Source organism: Saccopteryx leptura, chromosome 13 (assembly GCF_036850995.1).
Source record: "Saccopteryx leptura isolate mSacLep1 chromosome 13, mSacLep1_pri_phased_curated, whole genome shotgun sequence".
Taxonomy (NCBI): Eukaryota; Metazoa; Chordata; class Mammalia; order Chiroptera; family Emballonuridae; genus Saccopteryx; species Saccopteryx leptura.
This window is the reverse complement of record NC_089515.1, coordinates 27,670,309-27,684,564: the sequence shown is the minus strand read 5'-3', so window position 1 is coordinate 27,684,564 and position 14,256 is coordinate 27,670,309. Positions and strand designations below refer to the sequence as shown.

General features: G+C 48.5%; 1 protein-coding gene across 1 annotated transcript in view; it reads left to right on the top strand.

Moving 5' to 3' along the window:
- ABCC2 (ATP binding cassette subfamily C member 2) overlaps window positions 1-14,256 on the top strand; it is an 87,835-nt gene that overhangs the window by 38,216 nt on the left and 35,363 nt on the right. Inside the window, exons 12-17 of the mRNA XM_066355538.1 lie at window positions 1,691-1,828; window positions 2,364-2,510; window positions 4,893-4,977; window positions 6,079-6,145; window positions 8,513-8,639; window positions 11,133-11,309. Coding sequence (XP_066211635.1) covers window positions 1,691-1,828; window positions 2,364-2,510; window positions 4,893-4,977; window positions 6,079-6,145; window positions 8,513-8,639; window positions 11,133-11,309 — 741 coding nt within the window. The remainder of the gene's footprint in view (window positions 1-1,690; window positions 1,829-2,363; window positions 2,511-4,892; window positions 4,978-6,078; window positions 6,146-8,512; window positions 8,640-11,132; window positions 11,310-14,256) is intronic.

Genomic DNA, 14,256 nt, shown 5'->3' with positions numbered 1-14,256 from the left:
GATTATCTACACCTGGCATTTAGTCGGCAGTTCTTTTAATCTACAATGGTATCCCCCTCCACCTTTATTTAGTGATACTGGAGAACCAGGTTGCCTATGTCCTATATCTCAGGTAAATTGGTAGTTAGATCTAAAACTTGACTAGATTTAGTTATGATATTGGCGGGGTGGGGACAGGTGAGGATGCTTCCAGGTTGTGCAGTGTACTTCCAAACATCAGCGGCAATGAGTGTGCCAGCGTCCAGGTGCTGTCGGCCTAGATCCATCCCTTGTTAAACGTCCTGCCGTTCTTGCACCTAGAGCACTGCTCTGTGGCCCTGGCAGCGCATTTTGATCCCTTGGTAAATTTGTTACACCCACTGAGGCTTGGGCCCTACTTCAAACCATTTAAAATGGACTCCCTAGCGATGAGCTCCAGACATATATAGTATTTTAAAAGCTCCCTAAGTGATTCTAACATGCAGCAGAGGTTGAAAAACCAGTCATTGCCTTGATCTATTATTTCATTAGGAGTTACAAGAGGGTGATATTTTAATCCTATTACTCTTTTGGTGTTGATTAGCTGGAATTCTATAAAGAAGAATTATCTTAATCAATTAGTTGATCACCTTAAAATAAAATTTGTATAGGATAGGAAGAATAAATGCTTTCTTCTTTTCTCTATTTATCAGTTTTCAAAATAATGCATTTCATCCTCCAAAGGCGATGGATGAAATCTTTTAAAATATATATGTTGTTTTGAATTCATGGATTTTACGTTACCACAGAGTTCTTGAAAATGAAACAGAGGACCCTTTGAATGCCCTGATACTTCTCCCCCCAGAGTTCTGAAATGCCTTCCTGCTAACGTGGCAAAATGAACACCTGGTTTTGAGTCTCAGCTCTATGACTAGCTAGCTGTTGACTTCGGGCAAGTTACCTAGCCTCTTTCAGCCTGCTTTCTTATCTTTAAAATAAATACAGTAATTCTACAGAAGTAGGAAACTAACTCTCCCTAGTTTCCCCAGAACTCTCCAGGTTTAGCACTGGGAGCCCTGCTCCTGGGTAGCCCCTAGTCCCAAGCAAACTGGAACTGTTAGTGACTCTTAGATTTTATAGGGATTAAGTAAAATAATGTCTATAAAACGTTTGTACATTGTAGGTTGTCAACAAAAATAAGCTACCTTTCTTTTTTTTTTTTTCATTTTTCCGAAGCTGGAAACAGGGAGGCAGTCAGACAGACTCCCGCATGCGCCTGACCGGGATCCACCCGGCATGCCCACCAGGGGGCGATGTTCTGCCCCTCTGGGGCATCGCTCTGTTGCATCCAGAGCCACTCTAGCGCCTGAGGCAGAGGCCACAGAGCCATCCTCAGCACCCGGGCCATCTTTGCTCCAATGGAGCCTCGGCTGCAGGAGGGGAAGAGAGAGACAGAGAGGAAGGAGAGGGGGAGGGGTGGAGAAGCAGATGGGCGCTTCTCCTGTGTGCCCTGGCCGGGAATCGAACCCGGGACTTCTGCACGCCAGGCCGACGCTCTACCACTGAGCCAACCAGCCAGGGCCAAGCTACCTTTCTATAATCATACTTTATAATCTGGATTTCTCCCCATCCCCCAAATTTAAGGGCTATATCCTAAAACCTGGGTGGATGAGGTCTACCTGGTGTCCTTTGGGGACAATAGTGTGAGCTGTGTTCTTTTTTATCCCATTAGATCCTGAAATATTTTGCTTGGGAACCTTCATTCAAAAACCAAGTCCACAGCCTCCGGAAGAAAGAGCTGAAGAATTTGCTCACTTTTGGGCAGTTGCAGGCTGTGATCATGTTTCTCCTATTCTCAACTCCGATCCTGGTGAGTGACACAAGTCTGTGGGCTGGGACAGCTTCCTGAAGAAGGTCTGTCCTAGGTAGACTGCCCAGAGCCTTTAGCCCTGACCCGGAAATCCAGGGAACTCCACCCCCTTCCTCAACTCCCCATGCTGCTCTTCCTACCTCATGCTTCCAGCTCTGATTTCACCCTTCAGTACAGTTTGGTGGTCTGAGAGCCCAGAGCACATTGCCGGGATATTCAACATGAATGTGATCTCCAGGAATGGTTTGCGAAGGAGGGTTTCTTGTCTTCTTGGGGACGTCATGTGGGTTGATAGTGGAAGAAACACTAGAACTTGCCAGAGACCCAAGTTCTAGTTCCAGCAATGCCATTAATTGACTTTATGACTCAGGCAAGATATTTTGTACTTCTCTCAGGCTCAGCTTTCTCATCTGTAATATGAGAAGGTCGAGATAATCTCTAAGATTCCTTCAGTTCTAATCTGTGTTCCTGAAATTTAGCACAAGGCTGCTTGAGTCCTTTTAGGAATAAATTGTTCATGACCTTGCTTTTCTAGGTATCTGTGACCACATTTTCAGTCTACGTCCTGGTGAATAGCAATAATATTTTGGATGCAAACAAGGCCTTCACCTCCATCACCCTCTTCAATATCCTACGCTTTCCCCTGAGCATGTTTCCCATGTTAATCTCCTCCATGCTCCAGGTAGGTAGGAACTTCCACTGCTGATTATCTCTGATTAAAAGCCTCAGGTTTTAGGACAGGGGTCCCCAAACTTTTTACACAGGGGGCCAGTTCACTGTCCCTCAGACCGTTGGAGGGCCAGACTAAAAAAAAACTATGAACAAATCCCTATGCACACTGCACATATCTTATTTTAAAGTAAAAAAACAAAGCAAAACGGAAACAAATACAATATTTAAAATAAAGAGAAGTAAATTTAAATCAACAAACTGACCAGTATTTCAATGGGAACTATGCTCCTCTCACTGACCACCAATGAAAGAGATGCCTCTTCTGGAAGTGCGGTGGGGGCCGGATAAATGGCCTCAGGGGGCCGCATGCGGCCCGCGGGCCGTAGTTTGGGGACCCCTGTTTTAGAATGACTAGCCTATCATAACTCATCGCTAGCTTCTGCTGGTGAGCTTTCACCTAGAGAGAGTTGTCTGGTCTCTAAAGAAGGGTGGGTGGTTTGATCTTAGTAAAATCATAGGCCCTCTGAGCCCATGTATCTGACTATAACGGGAGGATTCTCTCTCCCTCACGGGTACAATGCTTGGGACCACATCTGTGATTCACCCTGGTATCTGGAACATTTCTAAACCCTTTCCCAACCGAGTTTTTCCCACATTTCCATGAGGCTCTTGGGGGCATTCACACAGCATTAGGGAACTATAGAAAGAAGGGAAAGAAAGAGCCCTCTCTGTATGAAGCCAGGTGGTGGTAAAACCAAAGGCAATTTGGGGACCTCAAGCTATCAGAAAATGAATTAGGAGGTCAGGAGAACTAGGGTGGGCCAGAGGGGACATCTGGGTCCTGGAACCTGAACCCAGTCTCTGAGATGGACCAGACCGTGCGGAAGATCACAGGGCAGACTGGCGAGCAGCCGGGACGACAGAGTGTGGTCATTGGCATTCATCTCAGAGGTGGCTGACTTTAGACTGCTCAGGCCACAGGGAAGGCTGGGGTTTAGGAGAAGGCATCCCTGTCCTGGAGGGTGTTAAGAAAAGCTGACAGGTATGGCCAATAAAGAAACAACATGCTCTTTTTGGATTAAGTTTATTATGTAGATAGCAAGAGTAAGGTCAGCAAAATGCAGGGTCAGCTCCCTGCATTCCCTGTCCCAGAAGATGACACTGAAACAAAAGTGACCCGATGCCAATGTAGCAGGACAGCAGGGTGCCCTGTTTCTGAGGAGCCAGTCCCTGCAGCAGCTGAGCAGCTCTATAGTCTGTGGTCGCACCCTAAGGAGAGGGCGGGGCAGAAAGCCTCACACGTCCTCAGAACCCCGGCGGTGAGACACTGTCTCATGACAGCATCCCTGGACGCCAGAGAGGCAAGTGAGAAATGTCCTTGAAAAGCTCCTGGAAATCTTCCCAAGTTCTCATGTCCCAGGGGGACCACAGGGTGTTCTGCCAGCACTTAGATCAACTGCAATATAAGCTTGACCTCTGTGGCCTATGTCAGAGTGTGCCATGGCCAGTTCCCCTCCAGAGTCCCGGTATGGGCTCAGTTAGAACACTGAATGGCTCATTAAAGCATGGACCCAGTAACAGAGGGGCATGCCAGGGGCCTAGTGGCCAGACCAGGTAGGAGTTAAGGCTCTATCCCAGAGAGAGGCAAGAGACAGTTTCTGGAGCTAGGAACAAAGACGGGGAGAGAGAGAGAGCAGCAGAGTCGCCCTCCTTCTCCCCGCAGTTTTCTGAAAGGTTGAAGCACAGTATCTCCATTGGCCTCCGTCAGAGGGATGGGCTGGCTGTCAGGGTCGAGGTGAGGTTGATTTGAGTCTGTAGTGGGGTCAGGAGGTTCCAGCGGCAAGTGCCAAACTGTGGGCAAGAAACCTGGCAGGTTGACTCTCTCCTTCCACACCCACGTCTGGTGACAACGTCAAAATCCTCTCCTGTTCGTGCTGTCATTGGATAGTTCATTCTTTTTTTTTTTTTTTTTTTTTTTGTATTTTTCTGAAGCTGGAAATGGGGAGAGACAGTCAGACTCCCGCATGCGCCCGACCGGGATCCACCCGGCACGCCCACCAGGGGCGATGCTCTGCCCACCAGGGGGCGACGCTCTGCCCCTCCGGGGCGTCGCTCTGCCGCGACCAGAGCCACTTTAGCGCCTGGGGCAGAGGCCAAGGAGCCATCCCCAGCGCCCGGGCCATCTTTGCTCCAATGGAGCCTTGGCTGCGGGAAGGGAAGAGAGAGACAGAGAGGAAGGAGGGGGGGTGGAGAAGCAGATGGGCGCTTCTCCTGTGTGCCCTGGCCGGGAATCGAACCCAGGTCCCCCGCACGCCAGGCCGACACTCTACCGCTGAGCCAACCGGCCAGGGCTGGATAGTTCATTCTTGAAATCTTTTGTGTTCTTCTCTAGGCCAGTGTTTCCACAGAACGGCTGGAGAAGTACTTGGGAGAGGATGACTTGGACACATCTGCCATTCAACAGGACCACAATTCTGGTAAATGAACTTGGAAACGGTTTCCCCAACTTACCCACAGGGCTGGCACCAGCCCTTTGACATACAAGGGCTCAGCGGCAGCAAACTGATCAAAAAGGAGAGCAAGGGGACTTACCTTGAACCCACATTTGCATAGAAGCGTGCTGTTTTTACTTAAATTATGTTTTCACGTAGAACCAAGTGGTTGGCCAGATGGCTAAACGAAGCTAAGCCAGCTGTTCTGAGGATAAGCAGGAATCTTGCAAAGGATCTAGAGGGCAGAGGCAGGATGGAGCTGAGCCCGTGGTGCTGGGACAGTAGGCTGGAGCAAGGACAATGCAGGTTCTGGAGGTTTAAGGGTTGGGGACGTCCACGGCCAGAGTGAGCTGCGGGTCTGTAATCCAGGGTAGGGAGTCAGTGGCTGTATATATGTAGGTGGACTTATACCGGGACACTCCTTGACAGGGCCTGGGAATGTACCCAGAGGGTCTATAGCAGGGGTCTCAAACTCGCGGCCCACGAGCCGCATGCGGCCCACCGAACAATTTTGTGCGGCCCGCAGACTAATCCACGAAGTTCAAAATATTTTGGATAAAATTAAGTAAGCCTAGGGGCCTACTTGTATTTTTCATTTCTCTAGCATCCTAGCTAGATATTAGCTTAGTTAACAGCAGTTGTGATGCGAACTACAGTTTCTGGTCATTTTGTGACACTGAGTAAACTGCATGTACGATTGTGCTTGTTGTACTGATTTTTTTTTTTGTTTTCAACTGCAGTGAGAAAAGTGTTGCGTAACAGTTGCCTTTTGTAGACCTAGTGCGGCCCGCCAAACGGCTGTGATCTTGCTCTGCGGCCCACATGCTGAGTTGAGTTTGAGACCCCTGGTCTATAGGTCTGAAATCTAGGCTCACAACAGGCTTGGCACTCCTGAATCAGAAAGGGCTTGGTACACAGGCCACTTCTGGTCTCCCCCAGGACGTTTCGCTAGCGCAGGGGCCAGCACCTGCCAGAGGTGATCGGGATCTGCTGGAGGAAGCGGAGAGGGACACGTGAAGGCTGTGAAATGGCAGACAGGCAGGTGGGCACCTACATCTGACTAAAAGAGAGCCTTCTTCTCAACAGACAAAGCCGCGCAGTTTTCCGAGGCCTCCTTTACCTGGGACCGTGATGCGGAAGCCACAATTCAAAAGTGAGCTGCCTCCTTTGCATCCTGCTGTTCTTTAGGACTCTCCCTGCTTGTCCCGTGAGCGAAAGAGTCCATGTACTAGAGCACATAGGGAGACGAGCTGCGTGTGCATCTTCAGTTAGATACCAGTGCAGGCTCCACCGCTGCAGGGCTGAGCTGACAGCGAAGATCCTGAGCCTCTTTGCTCGTAAATGCATCTGCCACCTGCTTTCCTATGGAGGGACCACATGGGTCCAGCTGAGAACCCATGACAACATTTGTTCTCCAGATTGTGGCTGGAAGCAGTGTGTGGTGGACAGGTGGCCTAGGTCTTCAGCTCAGTAGAGGATACACGCCAGAACCTGAACTCAATTGAAGTTAATTCATTCATTTAAGAATGTAATTAAAAATGTTGGAGCTTGACTGGTGATGGCACTGTGGATAGAGTGTCAACCTGGGATGCTGAGTTCCCAGGTTCGAAACCCCAAGGTCGCTGGCTTGAGCACAGGCTCGCTGGCTTGACTGCCGGATCATTCACATGATCCCAAGGTCGCTGGCTTGAGCAAGGGGTCACTGGCCAGTTAAGGTACATATGAGAAGCAACAATGAATAACTAAAGTGATGCAACTATGAGATGGTGTTTCTCATCTCTTGCCCTTCCTGTCTCTCTCAAAAAATTTTGTTTTAATTTTTTTTTCTTTTCCAAGTGAGAGGAGGGGAGATAAAGAGATAGACTCCTGCATGCACCCTAATTGGTGCAATCCCTGTCTGGGGCTGATGCTTTGCCCATATGGGACCATGCTCATAACTGAGCTATTTTTAGCACCTGAGGCAGAGGCTCCATGGAGCCATCCTCAGCGCCCAGGGCCAATCCGCTAGAACCAATTGAGCCATGGCTGTGTGAGGGGAAGAGAGAGAGAGAAGAAGGGGAGCAGGAAGGAGGAGAAGCAGATGGTCGCTTCTCCTTTGTGTCCTGACTGGAAATCGAACCTGGGACATCCACACACCAGGCCAATGCTCTATCCACTGAGCCAAATGACCAAGGCCAAAAAATTAAAATAAAAAACAAACAAAACATTGGAGTTCCTTCCTCAGAGTGGACAGTGGGAGCTGCCTCTGTAAGATTCAATTTCAGGTCTGGAGTTTTACATCTAAATAACCCATCCCTGCATTATACCCCGGAGGCCGCCTCCTCTGCCCTAAGCCAACCCCTTTTTTCCATGATGTTGCATATAATGTGTTTCTTTTTTTTTTTTTTTAATTTTTTTTTAAATTCATTTTTTAGAGAGGAGAGAGAGAGACAGAAAGGGAGAGAGAGAGGAGAGAGAGAGAGAGAAGGTGGGGAGGAGCTGGAAGCATCAACTCCCATATGTGCCTTGACCAGGCAAGCCCAGGGTTTCAAACCGGCGACCTCAGCATTTCCAGGTCGACGCTTTATCCACTGCACCACCACAGGTCAGGCCCATATAATGTGTTTCTTAAGCACTGTGTGTTACACAGCACCCGGCTCATCCGCTGAGCCCAGTACCCACAGAGAAGACCAGGAAGGAGCCTGAGCACACAGATCTTTCTTCCTAACTGAGCACCCCTTAGCATCTCCCTGCAACCACAGGCCTTTTCACCCTTTCTACTATTTCTACAGCCTTGAACACGGACTCTGGAGCTTGCTCCAGGATTTTTCAGGCCAGAAATTCCTCTGAACCCCAACCTGAAAGCTTCTCTTTGCAGAGAGGAGACTGGACACAGACCCCCTTTGCTCATATAAGTCTAGAAGAAGTTCAGCTTGATGGGCAGGTTCAGAAAGACTGTGAACAAGTTCCTGAGGTTCCTAATATTCCAGGAACTCAAACAATAGGGCCGGCACACAGATTTTCCAGGAGCCTAGCCCAGTATGGGCCCCTCCCCAGCCAGACGTAGCTAGACCTCCAGGAGAGGAGGAGTAGTCTATACTTTCAACAAGTGTTTCATTGAATGGCTAGTCTTATTGAAGAACCAAGTTTGGGAAACATTAATCTAGTGGAACACCAGAGGATGTGATGTTTTAAGATTACACAGCTTGGCAGTGACGAAGCTGGGACTTGGACTCAGGTCTCCAGACTCTCACAGGGGTGTTATTCAATAGCACCATATTAGCTCTAAAAGAATTTTTCCAGTGGAAACCCAAGTTTGCCACAAATGCTTAAAGATGAGTTGAATACATTAGGGTTCACTCTCTAGGCTCTCAGAGATTAAAAATAAATTAAAGAAGCACGTTGGAATCTTGTATATCCAAGACAAATTTTCCAGTCCTGAGAGAAAATCTCCAAATGTCAGATTTCCCATGGAGAGTCTGAGAAGTGGTTTGAACTCCTCTTGAATAAATTTCCTCATCTCCTTCGTATACACTTTCAGCGTGAACCTGGACATTATGCCAGGCCAGTTGGTGGCTGTGGTGGGTTCGGTGGGCTCCGGGAAATCCTCCTTGATGTCAGCCATGCTGGGAGAAATGGAAAATGTCCACGGGCACATCACCATCAAGGTGAGAGGGAATGCCCGGGAGAAGACTGTGACACTCACATGTGGGCTGCTTCCTGCTGCTCTGTCCTGTGGGAGAGGGACAGAGGACGACAGTCTGGCTGCCACTGCTGTTGTGTTGCTGTCTAGGTGAAAGGTCTTGGGGACATCTGGTAGACTTGTAACCTATGGATTCTTTGCCTGACCTCACATACATAATCAGGCTCAAGGGGTAGATTCTAAGACTGCAGTTTTAATGAGCTACTCAGGTGAAACTGTTGAACAGGATACCTTCTTTCCAAGCATAGGCGATTCTGCTATCTCTATCTCTGTGTTTCTGAAAACTTCACATTCTACAAAATTATGCAACAGAAATAACAAGACCTGGGGGAAAGAGCTGGAACAGATTATTAAACTTATGTAACTTTTTTTTTTTTTTTTTTTTTTTTTTTTTTTCATTTTTCTGAAGCTGGAAACAGGGAGAGACAGTCAGACAGACTCCCGCATGTGCCCGACCGGGATCCACCTGGCACGCCCACCAGGGGCGGTGCTCTGCCCCCCAGGGGGCGATGCTCTGCCCATCCTGGGCGTCGCCATATTGCGACCAGAGCCACTCTAGCGCCTGAGGCAGAGGCCACAGAGCCATGCCCAGCGCCCGGGCCATCTTTGCTCCAATGGAGCCTTGGCTGCGGGAGGGGAAGAGAGAGACAGAGAGGAAAGCGCGGCGGAGGGGTGGAGAAGCAAATGGGCGCTTCTCCTATGTGCCCTGGCCAGGAATCGAACCCGGGTCTTATGTAACTTTTTAACCAGGACACCAACCAAAACAATAACCAATAACAATAAGAACAGGAGCATGTAAAATCTCACGGCAACTGTACCCAGCATCACAGTTAGTTCAGGGCCTCCCCCTCCTCTTTTGGGGGCACTAGTTTCCAATACAGAAATTTGCTGCAAGGTGTAGACATCTGTATCAATTATGATGCTTTTAACAGAGAGGACATGTTTACATGGCAACTTCACCAGCGGTCCAGCTTACGGAGAGCTAAGTGTAGGGGTCACTCTAGGTACTTTGAATCACTTCACCTGTGGTTGCTTATGCCAAAAAGAGGCCTCAAGACCTTTATATATTGCTAATTCTTCTTTCTAATTATGAGAAATCTCGCCCCTGATTGCTTTTCATTTACATGCTCAGACCATTTTTAAGAACTTCTACTTCATGGCCCTGGACGGTTTGCTCAGTGGTAGAGCGTTGGCCTGGCGTGCGGGAGTCCCGGGTTTGATTCCCGGCCAGGGCACACAGGAGAAGCGCCCATCTGCTTCTCCACCCCTCCCCCTCTCCTTCCTCTCTGTCTCTCTCTTCCCCTCCCGCAGCCAAGGCTCCATTGGAGCAAAGTTTGCCCGGGTGCTGAGGATGGCTCTATGGCCTCTGCCTCAGGCGCTAGAATGGCTCTGATTGCAGCAGAGCGACGCCCCAGATGGGCAGAGCATCGCCCCCTGGTGGGTATGCCGGGTGGATCCCAGTCAGGTGCATGCGGGAGTCTGTCTGACTGCCTCCCCGTTTCCAACTTAAGAAAATCCCAAAAACAAAAAAAATAAAAAGAACTTCTACTTCATACTGATATTATTCCCTGATTTGCCAATCACCGATGAGCAAATTTGCATTAAATTAACATGCAGTGTAGCAGAGCAGACTCTACAAATACGTTTTTCCATTACAGTTGACATGCAATGCTATTTTATATTAGTTTTAGGTATACAGCATAGTGGTTAGACAATCATATACTTTATAGAGTAGTCCTCAATATTTGCAGTACCCACCTGGCACCGTATGTAGTTATTACAGAATTACTGACTCTATTCCCTATGCTGTACTTTATATCCCTGTGGCTATTTTATGACTACCAAGTCGTAGTTCTTAACCCCTTCACCTTTCTCGCCTAGTCCCCCAACCCCCGCCCCTCTGGCAACCCTCAGTCTCATCTCTGTATCTCTGCAGAATGCACAGATTTAACTCTGTCTCTTAACTCCTCTTAGGAAGCTTTTCTTGCTGTGTCATAACTGAGCTTTTCCTCAGACAGGCATATTTCAGGTTTATCTTTCTTCGGACGTGACCTGCTCCATGCGTCAGCCTGCACCCTAATCCCATTTCCTAGTTCTCGCTTCCTCTGATGTCGCCCATGCGCCCGGCAGTGCTAGTCCTCGGTCGGTCCTTGTGCACTCACTAGGGTCTGACTAGAACATTATTCTAAAAACTGCATGTGTATTCATCCTCCCGTTTTCAGGATCATGGCTAGAAAGTGAGAGTCAACGAAAGGGGACTTCACGTGATAAGTAGGACTTTGCATTCTTTCTCCCTGGTTGGTGCAATAAGCACATTTAGAAATAGATGTTCAGTTAACCTGACATACGTTTCCTCAAATCTAAGTTCTGTCTGTCCCTGCCTGCTCTGGCCACCCGTCCTTCAGCCCTGCATGTGTGGAGGTACAAGTGTCGTGTGGTCTGGTCCTCTCCCATCCAGGGCACGATAGCCTACGTCCCGCAGCAGTCCTGGATCCAGAACGGCACCATAAAGGACAACATCCTCTTTGGGTCAGAGTTCGAAGAAAGCAGATACCAGCAAATTCTAGAGGCCTGTGCCCTCCTCCAAGACTTGGAAGTGCTGCCCGGAGGCGACCTGGCCGAGATCGGAGAGAAGGTACTCAGAACCTTGAAGGGTGAAGAAGTAGGAAGGGAGGACGGTGAAGACGTGTGGGCAACAAAACAGTTGAGCAACTTGGATGGTGATGTTTGGAGCAAACCCCAGGAAACCTGAGTTTGCACTGTATTTTAGACAAATAACTCAGAAACTTAAAAATATTACTCTTGGCCTGACCAGGCAGTGGTGCAGTGGATAGAGCGTTGGACTGGGATGCGGAAGGACCCAGGTTCGAGACCCCAAGGTCGCCAGCTTGAGCATGGGCTCATCTGGTTTGAGCAAAAAGCTCACCAGCTTGGACCCAAGGTCGCTGGCTCGAGCAAGAGATTACTCGGTCTGCTGAAGGCCCACGGTCAGGGCACGTATGAGAAAGCAATCAATGAACAATTAGGGTGTTGCAACGCACGACGAAAAACTAATGATTGATGCTTCTCATCTCTCTGTTCCTGTCTGTCTGTCCCTGTCTATCTTTCTCTCTGTAAAAAAAAAAAAAAAATTACTCGTGGAAGCACATATAATGATTATGTCATCTAAAGGAAGATAATGCCTGACTAGGCGGTGGCGCAGTGGATAGAGGTCAGATTGGGAAGTGGAGGACCCAGGTTCAAGACCCCGAGGTAGCCAGCTTGAGTGCGGGCTCATCTGGTTTGAGCAAAAAGCTCACCAGCTTGGACCCAAGGTCGCTGGCTTGAGCAAGGGGTTACTTGGTCTGCTGAAGGCCCGCAGTCATGGCACATATGAGAAAACAATCAATGAACAACTAAGGTGTCTCAACAAAAAGCTGATGATTGATGCTTCTCATCTCTCTCCGTTCCTGTCTGTCTGTCCCTATTTATTCCTCTCTTTGACTCTCTCTCTGTCTCTGTAATAAATAAATAAATAAATAAATAAAATAGAAAAGGAAGATGATGAGGCTAGAACCTGAGAGGTTACATATCTGGTGACAGGCCCAAGGTGGACATCATGGTGGAGGGAGAGCAAGCAGCTTGGGTGTTCCGACTCTGCTGGAGGTCAGTGGACATCAGAAATGTTCCAGTAAACTGCTTCTAACAGTCAGATATGTAGTGTGAATTCTTTCCTCATGTTATTAAATGCCTTTCTTTTTCGTTTTCATTTTTTATATGTGCGCACATATGCACGCAAGAGAGAGAGACAGACAGGAAGGGAGAGAGATGAGAAGCATCAACTCATCATTGTGTAACTTCAATTATTCATTGATTGCTTCTCATATGCCTTCCCCAAGCGGCTCCAGTCAAGCCAGTGACCCCTTGCTCAAGCCAGTGAGCTTGGGCTCAAGCCAGCTACCTTTGGACTCAAGCCAGTGACCATGGGATCATTTTAATGATGCCACACTCAAATCAGCAGCCCTGTGCTCAAGCTGGTGAGCCTGTGCTAAAGCCGGATGAGCCCATGTTCAAGCTGGCGACCTTGGGGTTTTGAACCTGGGACCTCAGCATCCCAGGTTGATGCCTTATCCACTGTGCCACCACCAGTTAGGCAAATGCTTTTCTTTAGACTTTACTTATTAACCTTAGAGAGAGGAGAAAGAGAGAGTGAGAGAGAAAGGGAAGAGACTGAGAGAGAGCAACTCATAGTAGTTGCTTCTCATATGTGCCTCGACCAGGCAAGCCCAGGGTTTTGAACCGGCGACCTCGGTGTTTCAGGTTGATGGTTTATCCACTGCGCCACCCCAGGCCAGGTGCAAATGCTTTTTTAAAAAACAGATTTTTAATAACTACTGTATATCATATCCACTATATAGATGTAGCATAATTTGTTTAGAAATCCCTGATTATTACATATTTAGGATGTTTTCATTCTCAGTCCTGTTAAAAAACAAAATTCCACCAAGTAAATTTTTTTTTTTTTGTATTTTTCTGAAGCTGGAAATGGGGAGAGACAGTCAGACAGACTCCCGCATGCGCCTGACCAGGATCCACCCGGCACGCCCACCAGGGGCAACGACGCTCTGCCCACCAGGGGGCGATGCTCTGCCCCTCCGGGGCGTCGCTCTGCCGCGACCAGAGCCACTCTAGCGCCTGGGGCAGAGACCAAGGAGCCATCCCCAGCGCCCGGGCCATCTTTTGCTCCAATGGAGCCTTGGCTGCGGGAGGGGAAGAGAGAGACAGAGAGGAAGGAGGGGGGGGTGGAGAAGCAAATGGGCGCTTCTCCTGTGTGCCCTGGCCGGGAATCGAACCCGGGACTTCTGCATGCCAGGCCGACGCTCTACCACTGAGCTAACCGGCCAGGGCCCCACCAAGTAAATTTGAGACCTGGCTTTACTGAGCGGGGCAGCATCATCTCTAACAACTCCTAGAGCACTCGAAGGGCTGTACAAAAAAAGAGGGTGGGGAAAGGAAACTATTAGCAAAACATAAATAATAAAAAACGATTATTTGGGGGGGGCCCTGGACATCTGTGGGGTTTTTTTTGTTTGTTTGTTTGTTTGTTTGTTTTGAGGGGAAGTGAGCAGGGAAGAGTTTTATCATGCAGATTACCTGGGGTGGGGGGGTGCAGCGTTATATAAGGCCCGCAGGACAGATGACCTCATTGGCATTGTCCAGAAAATTTCACACTGGTTGATTAAGACAATCTTCTGGGAAAGGCTGAAACAGGTACTAAATCTAGATTTGGCATTCTACCTGGGTTTTAGCACAAGTGACACCATCTTGGGCCTGAGGTTTTCTCTTTCACAATCCCCATTCCTAAAACTGCCTTGAGCCCAGTCTTTGGGGACAAGGATCTTGAAGTATTAGAAGACTTGTGAAGACACAGCTCTAGGGTGACTTTGTTCATTAATTCAACATGCATTTATGGAGTACCTGTGTGCCAGAGACTACTGTAAGTGCTGGAGTTACACCATGAGTAAAACAGGGGAAGTCTGCCTGGTATATCACCACTATGTTCTCATGGGACAGGCAGCAACAAAGAGAATAAGTAAATTATA